Source organism: Octopus bimaculoides, chromosome 7, assembly GCF_046866305.1.
Source record: "Octopus bimaculoides isolate indiv1 chromosome 7, ASM4686630v1, whole genome shotgun sequence".
In the NCBI taxonomy this organism is placed as follows: Eukaryota; Metazoa; Mollusca; class Cephalopoda; order Octopoda; family Octopodidae; genus Octopus; species Octopus bimaculoides.
In genome coordinates, this window is record NC_142934.1 from 19,852,759 (window position 1) to 19,865,258 (window position 12,500).

Sequence of the window (12,500 nt, forward strand, 5' to 3'; positions counted from 1 at the left end):
TACATATATATATACATATACATATATATATATACATATACATATACATATACATATATATACTTGTGCATATAGATGTACATGCGTATATATGTGCATGCATATATATGTGCATGCATATATATGTGCATATATACATGCAAGTGTGTGTGTATATATATGTATGCATGTGTGTAAGCAGGAAAGCATTTACAAATGACAAATTTGATCAAGACATGATATGGGTTGTTAAGGAAATTTACTTCCAGTAAATTGTCCTGTTTTCAACATGTAACCTTATCTACTTCAACAGTTTTTAAGTGTTTTGGAAGATTTGTATAGTAGTTTTTTTGTTTTTCCCCAACCGAAAAGACAGGAAGTTTTGTATATTTCTATTTGGCTCAAGCTGAAATTTATGACAATTTATGACACTTCAGACACATTGTCAGAGACAGTGACAATCACATTGTAAAATAGGGAAAGCAGGAACAGGTGTGTGGTTGAGAAATTTACTTCCTGACCATGTGGCTTTGGGTTCAGTCCCACTATGTGAATCCTAGGGCAAGAAGCCTTTTACTATAGCCCTGAACTAACTAAAGGCTTGTGAGAAGATTTTGTAGATTCACAAAGAAGCAGGATCTGAAAGTGTGTGTGAGAGAGAGAGAGAGAGCATAGACGTGTACATGTTTGTATGGCCTTGTCTAGACACAATATAATAGTTGTAAATGAGTGTCATTATTATACAAACAATGTTGTTTGTTTCCAATCTGCTATGACAAGTGAGAGTTGGTAACAGGATGGACATCTGGTCGTAGAAAATCTGCCTCCAGGAGTCCCCGTTCTTTAAGTCACTTTGTAACTTCTGCTGATTAAAGATAAAGAAATATTCACATATATTGTATTCCATTTATCGTCTTTGTTCTTCCAAGCCTGTTCTACGCTCCTTAATTGAAGAACTCTATTTACAAACTCAGACACTATGAAACCATATGTAACAACCTGTTCTACATTCCATGATTTTATACACACTGACAGATAGATAGATAGATAGATAGATAGATAGATAGATAGAGGTGTGTGCATGTGAAGGGATGTGACTCAGTGGTTAGGGTATTCAGCTCACGATCGTAAGGTTATGAGTTCAATTCCTGGTGGCACATTGTGTCCTTGAGCAAGATGCTTTATTTCATGTTGCTCCAGTTCACTCAACTGGCAAAAATGAGTAGTACCTTTATCTCAAAGGGCCAGCCTGTCACATTCTGTGTCACACTGAATCTCCCTGAGAACAACATTAAGAGTACACATGTTTGAGAACTCAGTTACTTGCACATTAATTTCATGAGCAGGCTGTTCCGTTGATCAGATCAACTGGAATCCTTATCATTGTAACCAACAGAGTGACAATTAGTTTGATATATATATATATATATATATATATATACATATATACATATATATATATATATATATATATATATATATACACACACATACATATATATATATATATATATATATACACACACACATATACATATATATATATACACACACATATATATATATAAACTTTTATTTTTTAATTAGCAGAAAATTAATGAAGTGACTCAAAGGATGAGAGTTATGTGTATGCCAGCTTAAAGTTTTAAAAAAGAATATATATATATGAACACAAACATATGCACACATCCAGACACACACAGTCGTGTTTAGAGTTCTCTCTCTTCTTTTCTTCTATCAAACACACACAGTTTGATTAATATATGTACGTAAAACATTACAGAGAAGCATATGAAGCATCTAAAACACGATAGGAAGCCAGAAAGGTTTTCATAAATATCAATTATCTTGCACATGACACTCCACATGCTGCTGCGTACTGCCTTAATTTAGTGGGTGTATATATGCTGTGGAAAGCTGCATTAGAGCATTTTTCTTTCTCTAGTCTTATGCAAAAACTTAACAATTGCTTAACTGGTTCAGCTGAATATTGGTCAGTAATGGTTCACTGCTTTAAAGCTGAAAAAGTGGAAGTAAATCTAGAATGGTAGTTTAAAAGAGAGAATCAGATATTGATGGTTTTCACAAAGGCTGATACTGCCACAAAGGCCTTGTTGAAAGGGCTACAGGTGTTTTCGAGAAGCTCTGAAACTAATTTCAGATGATATAAATCAGAAAGCTGACATATGTTATGAAGCAAACGCCATACTCAAACAGCTATAAAAGACAGAACTAATTCTGTTGTCGGATTTCTCGGCTGTCATATTTAGACAGGTTCATTCAAGTCAGCAAATCGTTTTTGAAATGAAATACCAGAGTTTTCAATCAGTTATTAAAATTTCGTAAAATTTGTATGGAATTTTTAAATATTTTTTTTTTTTATATATATTGCAACATGTTCAGTGTTGAAAATCAAAGAAAAGGATAAAGTAGAAAATACAGAACATTGTAACATAAATTGATAAATATAATTATAAAAAAATTTTTTTTAAAGGCATAAGCATGGCTGTGTGATTAAGAAGCTTGCCTTGGAGCCACATGGTTTTAGGTTCAGTTTCACTGCATGGCACCTTGGACAAGTGTCTTCTGTCATAACTCTGAGCCAACTAATACCTTGTGAGTCAATCTGGTAGACAGAAACTGAAAGAAGCTTCTTGTGTGTGTGTGTATTTATTTTAGAAGGTTGTTTGTTATTGCCAGTCAGAGAGTGACCATTGATTTCATACCTGTAAAGTGCTCAGCTGTACAGGAAACTTGTCAGACTCAAATGGCCAGAGGCACATAACCTCTCTACAATTGGAGAGAGGAAAATGTCAGCTGCAGAGAGGTTATGTGCTTCTGGCCATTTGAGTCTGACAATTTGCCAACAGAACTAAGCACTTTATAGGTGCAAAAGCAATGGTCACTATCACCAGCCATTATGAACAACCTAAATATACTACTGCTCTAATGTTTTAGAGTGTGCTTCTCTTTTGGATATGTGAACTACTGACCAATGTATATTATATATATAAATATATATATATATATATATATATATATATATATATATATGCACATACATACATAAAAGTCTGATGCTCTACCAAATAATGTATGTGGGCAGACCTACTTTGGCATTAGGAAGGATATCCAGCCATAGAAACCATGCCACAACAGACAGTTTGAGTGCGGACAGCTCCCTGCTAGCTAGCTCTATGTCAAAACCATCCAACCCATGCCATCATGGAGAGCAGACATTAAATGATGATGATGATATATGATGTGTTGGCTAGTCTGCATCCCCATAACTTAGCAGTTCAGCAAACAAAACATTAGGATAAGTATAAGACTTTAAAAAAAATAAATTAAGTACCAGTGTTGATTTGATTGACTAAAATATGTTGATGTGGTACTCCAGTATGGCCACAACTCAATGACTGAAATGAGTAAAAGGTGAAAGAGCATTGTACAAGAAAATGAATCAATGATGGCAATGCTGAAGATCCTGCTTTGTGAGGAAGACAGAAGTTTAATATGGCAACATCTAAACATCTACCTGCCATTGATATGTTATACTTAGCTCTTGGTGTATCATTTCAAAGCATAGAAAAAAAGGTTTGTACATTTTTTTTTTTACTGCTCACATTTTCAACAACAAAATTAATGAATAATGACATTTTAACCCTTTCGTTACCATATTTCTGTTCAAATACACCCTCTTTATTTAAATAAATTTTAAAAATAAAGAATTTACTAAAATATCTTGGTCAATATGAGCACAGGAGTGGCTGTGTGGTAAGTAGCTTGCTTACCAACCACATGGTTCCGGGTTCAGTCCCACTGCGGAGTATCTTGGGCAAGTGTCTTCTACTATAGCCTAGGGCCGACCAATGCCTTGTGAGTGGATCTGGTAGACGGAAACTGAAGGAAGTCCGTCATATATATGTATATATATATATGTATTGTGTGTATATGTTTGTGTGTCTGTGTTTGTCCCCCCCACCATTGCTTGACAACTGACGGTGGTGTGTTTACGTCCCCGTAACTTAGTGGTTCGGCAAAAGAGACCGATTGAATAAGTACTGGGCTGACGAAGAATAAGTCCTGGGTGCGATTTGCTTGACTAAAGGCGGTGCTCCAGCATGGCCGCAGTCAAATGACTGAAACAAGTAAAAGAGTAAATTACTAGGCTGGTAATTGGGGCATAAATTAACATGTAAGCTTAATGGGAAATTTTCATTTAGATCACCTTAATATAAGAAGTTTGTATCATAGAAGATTGGCATCAAAAGAATTAATAGTAGCAAGCCAAGCTTTTGAAGATTTTAGGTTTGAATTTGTGCCAGAAATTCTTTACTTTAGCCCTTTTGTTACCCATATTTTTGTTGGCATACACTAGCTTTGCTTCAATTAATTTTGAAAATAATGAAGAATTTAGTCAAAAGCTGTGATTGAAAAGTTCAATTCATAAACACGTGGTTTCAGGTTCAGTCTCAATGTGCAGCACCTTGGGTAAGTGTCTTCTATACGCATGAGACAACCAATACCCTGTGAGAGAATTTGGCCAAAAGAAACTGTGTGGAAGTTCATCAAATGAGCATGTGTGTGAATGTTTGTTCACCCACCACTGCCTGACAAAGTTTGGCAAGAGAGAATGACACAATAAGTGCCAGACGAACAAAAAAAATATGTGCTAGGATCATTTTGTTTGACTAAACCCAACAAAACAGTGCCCAAGTGTGTCTTCAGTTCAGTGACTGAAACAAGTAAAAGATACAAGATAATTAAACTGGTGTTCGGAACATAAATTAACTTGAAAATTTGACAGGTTATAATTTAGATTACTTTAAAGAAAGTTTGTCTCATACATCCACGGGTAATTTCAGGCAGGCTGGTTGGTATCAGAAGGGTAAAGCACTTCCTTGGTTAATTTGATGACTTTAGCTTAAGTATATAAATTCACTGAGGAGGCGCAATGGCCCAGTGGTTAGGGCAGCAGACTCGTAGTCATAGGATCGCGGTTTCGATTCCCAGACCGGGCGTTGTGAGTGTTTATTGAGCGAAAACACCTGAAAGTTCCACGAGGCTCCGGCAGGGGATGGTGGCGAACCCTGCTGTACTCTTTCACCACAACTTTCTCTCACTCTTACTTCCTCTTTCTGTTGTGCCTGTAATTCAAAGGGTCAGCCTTGTCACACTCTGTGTCACGCTGAATTTCCCCAAGAACTACGTTAAGGGTACACGTGTCTGTGGAGTGCTCAGTCACTTGCACGTTAATTTCACAAGCAGGCTATTCCGTTGATCGGATCAACTGGAAACCTCGACGTCGTAAGCGACGGAGTGCCAACAACATAAATTCACTACCAATGCCTGATAACCAAGAGCCTTGCAGCAAACAATAGAGTAACATTTATTCCTTGATGTTAAAATACCACTATAAATTGGTGTCTAAGTGAGTGGAGAGAAGTGTTTTCTCTTCAAGATGAAGTACCTTATGTAAGTACAAGGATTTACAATGGTACAAGAACGGCTAAACAGACTTGCTCTAATGGCAATTGGAAACAATGTTCTCATGGAATTGCATGAAACAATTACATTTTAATTGTTTTTAACCTTGTAAAAATAAATTGAATTTTGTTTTTTTAGACTGATTTAAAAAAAAAATTTTTTTTTACGTTTTAAAAATATTAATGAGGACCTCAAAGCACCGATAGACCATGTCATACAATATCTTAACCTGGCAGTGTGTGTGTGTGTGTGTGTGTAATACACCTGCATGGAAATTCAAACAGCCACACATGTATCTACGTCCAAGTGTATACACACACACCCATACCAGCATGGAAAACGAACGTTCACACACACGTACATATATTTTTATGGTGATCGAAATTTAACCATTTTTATTTATCATACACACACGTATATACATACACGCGCGCGCACACACACACATATATATATATATATATATACACACACACACACACGATTATATACACCACACGTACATATGTTTATAAATACACGCATTCACATGTATATACACAAACACACAAAGCCATATGGATAAAGCCCAGTCTTCGTGAAATTTCGAAGTCACTTTCAGCATATTTGACAACGTTTCTATCGAGCTCTTTCCTTAATCAGTGCTCGTTGACTGAATGAACATATATCTAAAACACCTAATTTTAACCACACACACACACGTATGTATACACACGCAGAGGTACATACATACATGTGTTAGTGACCATCTAATGTCGAAGCGAAAACGAAAGACATCCGCGAAAGGAAGAAATAAAACAGATGACGACAGTAGAGACATTGAGGAATGGAAGACTTGCAGACGAGAATAAAAACCACTTGCAATATATAATATACACACAGGAGTTGGCGTGTGTGTATACATATATCAGTCGCTATGTACATACGTACTATATTGAATATGTGTGTATATATATATTATACACATACACACGCACACAGAAAGAAATACAACATATTATAGAACCAGACACACGGAGAAATACAGAACCCACCCCTCGTACATATATGTGGGTATGTATATGCGTGTGTGTGTGTGTGTGTACACACGCACCGAAATGAAATGAAGAATTATAGACGACAAAAAAGAATCACACACACATACGTAATCCAGACGTGTGTACACAGATGCAATTGTTTGTGTATGTACGCGTATGTGTGCATGCATTGTGGGGGTGTGTGGATATATATATATATATATTTCACGGTGGAGCTCCAGCATGACCACAGCCACTTGGCTGAAACCCATAAATAAATATATATATATACATATATATACACACACACACACACACACACACAAACATACATATACACAAGCGCGCGCGCGCTCAAAGAAAGATTATGTATGTATGAGTATATATTTTATAATACACCTACACATTTACATGCATGCGCTTAATTGCAATACAGACATAATATACATAATATAGAGTGTGTATGTATGTATATATACATATATATATATATATATATATATATATATATGCACACGCGTGCAAGCACATATTTATAACGTAAAATTGAATGTCTACTTAAACATACTATACACACGCACGTCTGTGCTTGTGTATGTATATATATATATATATATATATATATATATATATATACATACATGTATTCAATGTACGTCTAACTAGCTTTTACTGGTTTCCTTGCTTTCTTTTTTTTTTTTTCAGTTTGGATTTACCGAAATACATTCATACATACATACATACAGAGACCCACACATACACATCTTAAAGAAAAAGACAATAAGATTAACATTAAAAGGGGGCAAGGGAGAAAGCGAAAGTTTCATATTTACCGTCTAGACGTCCCAAGTCAGAGTAGTCAGGTCGTACAGACATTGTTCATGGAGATGATTTCGCGAGTAGATCCTGTGAACCGAAAAGACAACACACTGTCAACAACAACAACCCCTCATAAAAAAAAAATATATAAAGGTGTCAGTGGAATATAAAAAGCCGTAAGTGGTTTTTATTCATACATAAGCGCCATTGCTGGGGCTGTCAGCCTCGCTTTGGAGCTGAGATACATCTTTCTCTTATATCCCTCGATCTCTCTTACTCTCCCTCAATCTTTCTCTTTCCTACTCTCCCTTGCTCTCCCTATCTCTCTCATTCCCACTCTCTCTCTCCTTCTCGTTCTTCAAATCTTTGTTTCTTTCTCCCAATGTTTCCATTCTCATTCTCTTGTTCATGCTATCTCTCTCCCTCTCTATTTTGCACTTTCTATCTGTCTTTCTTCTCTTTCTCTTTTGGTTTTCTATTCCAATCTTCCCATTCCTATCTCTCCATCTCTCCCCTATTTCTGGTACTTTCTCTATCTCTCACTTTCTTTCTAATTCTTCTCTCTCTCTCTCTCTCTCTCTCTCTCTCTCTCTCTCTCTCTCGCTCAGTTTTCCCTTTATCTCTCTCTCCATTCTCACTCACTGCTTCTTTCTCTCACTTTCTTTTTCTCCTACCCCTTTTCCTTCCTTACTCTCTCTAATTTCATTCTTACCTCTCTCTTTCTCTTCCACCACACTTTTCTGTCTTTACCTCACCATTCCAATCTTCCTCATCCTCTCTTTTTTTGATCTTCTTGTCTCATTTGTCTGTCTCCCATCTCACTAACTTTCTCTCTTCTGCTTTCTGCCTTACTCTTCTACTTTCAATCTGTCTTCTTTTTCTCACTACATTTCTCTGTCTTTCTCCATTTCTCTGTATCTCTCTAACCATAATCTCCCTCCCTTGTTCTTCCCATTCCTTTCAATTTTTCTCTTTATCTCACTTCAGCTCACTTTCTCATGCTCTCTCTCTCTCTCTCTCCCTAGGTCTTTCTATGTCTCCTAAATTGCCCACTTATCTTTCTGCTGTGTGGTAAGTAGGTGCAGGAGTGGCTGTGTGGTAAGTAGCTTGCTTACCAGCCACATGGTTCTGGTTTCAGTCCCACTGCGTCGCACCTTGGGCAAGTGTCTTCTACTATAGCCTCGGGCCGACCAAAGCCTTGTGAGTGGATTTGGTGGACGGAAACTGAAAGAAGCTTGTCATATATATATATATATATATATATATATATATATATATATATATATATATGTATGTGTGTATATGTTTGTGTGTCTGTGTTTGTCCCCCCAACATCGCTTGACAACCGATGCTGGTGTGTTTACGTCCCCATAACTTAGCAGTTCGGCAAAAGAGACCGATAGAATAAGTCCTGGGGTCGATTTGCTCGACTAAAGGAGGTGCTCCAGCATGGCCACAGTCAAATGACTGAAACAAGTAAAAGAGTAAAAAAAGAGTATATACATATATATGTATGTATGTCTTTTCCACCTTCTTTTCATCATGTTCTTCATTTCTACTTTTTATCTCAGCTTATCTCATTCGCTATCTATTTATTCCTCTACCTTTCACTCTTACTATTTCTCCTTCTCACCCTCTCTCTCTCTTACTATTCTATCTTGCCCCCCCCCCCCTCCGCCCTCCCTCTTATTCTTTCAATGTCTCTCACTCTTTCACTTTTGCATTTACACACACACACACACACACACTCTCTCTCTCTATTGATCTATCTAATCCAGGGGTTTTCAAACTGTGGTCCGCGGACCACAGGGGGTCCGTAGGTAGCAAATACTTTTTATGGGCAATTTGATTTTATATGTTTTTTAATCGAAATCTTTTAATTGACAATAAACCTATTTGTTAAATACTGTTAAATAAACAAATGTAAAAATATATGTTATTTTAAGCAAATATTTATATATAAATTTCATAAGCATTTAGCGGTTCAGCAAAAGAGACCGATAGAATAAGTACTAGGCATCCAAAGAATAAGTCCTGGGGTCGATTTGGTCGACTAAAGGCAGTGCTCCAGCATGGCCACAGACAAATGACTGAAACAAGTAAAAGAGTAACACGGAGATAAACCGGTCAACATATACATTTGTACATACCTGGTTCAATGGTATGTTGCACATATATGCATACATAATATACAGACAGATAGGTTGATAGATATAAACATAGAGATAGACAGACAGACAGACAGACAGACAGACAGACAGACAGACAGACAGACAGATAGATAGATAGATAGATATAAACATAGAGATAGATAGACAGATAGATAGATAGATAGATAGACAGACAGATAGATATTTAGACATAGATAGCTAGCTAGCTAGCTAGATAGATAGACAGATAGATATTTAGACAGATAGATAGATAGCTAGATAGATAGACAGATAGATAGATAGATAGATATTTAGACATAGATAGATAGATAGATAGATAGAATTTTGTAAATTCATAAATTTAAATCTATAGCTATTCCGTTCTAAACTGTTATATATATATGTGTGTGTGTGTGTGTGTGTGTGGATAACTATATAGAAAGTGAAGACACATGGCTCAGTGGTTTGAGCAGTGGTTCTTCACCTGGGGGGTACCTCCCCCCCCCCCCCCCGGGTGAGCATCAGTAATTTCCAATGGGGGCACGAGCCCTTGAGAAAAAGCAGGAATTTCTCTATATTTGTTATTCTCTTAAGGAGAGAATGGTCAAATAATGAGAAGTTTATGAGAAAATGCAAAAGTATCGCCTTATACCTTTAGTTTTCTTATTCTATCTTAGCGCCACTTACCGTTTTCTGTACTTATTGACCCTGTTTCATATCCCTCAAAACCCTCACTAATTCTGAATCGTGGATTTAACATTTGCATTTATTTTGTAATTTTTTTTTTGTTACAACAAGACTCAGGTTAAGAACCACTAGTATAGAGCTTAGATATTATTATCTTGTAAAGACAAACATCTTTTCCAGTTAATAGATTATAAACAAGTTTGATCCACAGTTTTCATATAGATGAAATAATGTGATTCTTAAAAATCAAGAGACATGCTGAAACATTATCAAACCATTATAGTAACATACTAAGAAATATTAACTTAATTTTAAAAACTGAAAACTATTTTTAAATTTTAGCAAGATGAAAAGTATGATATATTTAAAAATAGGAAAAAAAGCAAATAGTATGTAATAGGTTCTACTATTGCTCCTTTTAATAAAGTCTCAAACAAATTAAAACACAGATTGGAAAAATAAAAACTTTTAACTATAAAACCAAAATTTTTAATATTAAATGTATATGTTAAAAATATAGTCAATTTTTTTTGTAAGGAAAAAAATTATAATATAAAGCCAAATGTTAAACTAAAATTCAGATTTAAATATTACAGAAAGTACTAGGTAAAACTAAAAGCCAAGCAAAATCTTTTCTTTTTTAAAGAAACTTTTTTTTTATATTTTCATACAAATAAATACAATATTTTATTGTACAAATTTTTCAAATAACTTTTCTTTTAATTTCACTTTTATTCCAAATTTTTTTTTGTTTTGATTTTTTTTCAGAACTTTTTACTCCAAGTGTTCTAACTTGGGCTATTATTCTAATTTGTGCCTTGACATTACCTTACCAATGCCGTATCTTTTGTTCACATATTTGTGTTGTCCATGGCACATCAAATAATTTGCATTGGACTGCGGCCATACTGCGGCACCACAAATCGACCCCAGTACTTAATCTTAAGTCTGGTACTTATTCTGTTGGTGTTTCTTGTTGAACCACTATTTAATGGTTGTTGAGCACCAGATATACTACAGAAATGAAACAATAGATTTAGGGCCAGCATCGCATGTTGTGATGTAACAAAGCATTTACATGTTATCAAGCCCAGAGATATGAAAAATCAATATTGATCTTGGCAGGAATTGAACTCAGAATGTCAGAACAAATCCTGTGTGGCAGAGACTCTATCTGATAATTTAAAGACTCTGTGCCAGTTTTCCACCTTATTCTGGCCACACATGCAGTTAAATAACACATATCATCATTAAATTGCTCAATAAGATAGTGAGATGGCAGAAGATTAGCACGCCATGCCAAATTTTTCTTGGCAATTTGTTGGTTTTTATGTTCTGAGTTGAAATTCCACCAAGGTTGACTTTACCTTTTATCCTCATGAGGCCGTTAATATAAGTACCAGTTGAGTGCTGGGGTTGATATAATCAACTTACAATCCTTCCTCGAAATTGCTGGCCTTGTGCCAAAATTTGAAACTAACATTAAATTTCTCAGCTGACTATCTAGTTGCTTGTTGAACCAAACATGCATAAATCTAAGGGATGTAGCCATAACGGTCCCATGTAGACAGCATTTTAGTTTCACAGTCATCATGTGTGTAGTTTTAACCAATCAGAAATTTTATACCATCAAAAATGTTATCCAATCAGAAACTCATAGTTCGGTGGGGAGTAGGGTGGGGGGAAGTGATACTTTGTTCCGGTTCACTGTTTCCCCTTAAGTCATTCACTTAATACCATATTAGTCAAATAGTTGTTCAGTCTTCCTCTTCTCTCACTTGCAGCTATGGTAAGCTCCACTCCCTCCCACCCCTCCTCTTTCTTCCCTTAGCTAGACATTAGCCTTGGTCTAACCTCGACAGGATACTTTTAACAATTCTAAATAAATGCACATTTAGCTGACGCTTCTCTTGGCTGATGGCCTTTTATCAGCTTCCAGATATTTCCCAATTACAGTGACACGCAACATTTTCCACACACAGTAACAAACTGACTTTGTAAAGCACAAAAAAAAAAAAAAATTAATGTACATTTTCCATAAAACATTTTTTACAACATAAATCTCTTTAACTTATCGATGTGTATATTTTCACAAACACAATTATGTAAACTTTACCTTGATTGATGTTGTAAAACAACAACTGATGCTTTTCACTGTAGTCATTTCAGTGTCGTATTCTATGTTTGAAGTCTGTTTTACTTAACCTACATTCACAAACCCCATACACTATAATTATTATTGCATAATTTTACAAACAAGATCTGTTGACATCTATTTTTGTTGGTATTTAGGGAAACAAGGAATAAAAATTATAGGCAACTAATTTTTACTATTATATGCACAATCATTTAATTTCCT

The 12,500-nt window shown here is 35.5% G+C and overlaps 1 protein-coding gene across 22 annotated transcripts in view; it reads right to left on the reverse strand.

Moving 5' to 3' along the window:
• Positions 1–12,500, reverse strand: part of LOC106872891 (phospholipid-transporting ATPase IA) — a 422,617-nt gene that overhangs the window by 328,727 nt on the left and 81,390 nt on the right. For 13 of the 22 annotated variants that reach the window (XR_016242559.1, XM_089354936.1, XM_089354937.1 and 10 more), the window contains exon 1: positions 7,319–7,536. Coding sequence is in view for 21 of the 22 variants with exons in the window: in XM_089354936.1 (XP_089211062.1) it covers positions 7,319–7,361 (43 nt within the window). In the remaining variant the exon portion in view is untranslated. Of the gene's footprint in view, positions 1–7,318; positions 7,537–8,016; positions 8,145–12,500 lie in introns of those variants that run through there. The other 9 variants (XM_089354939.1, XM_089354941.1, XM_089354932.1 and 6 more) reach the window with 4 other exon arrangements.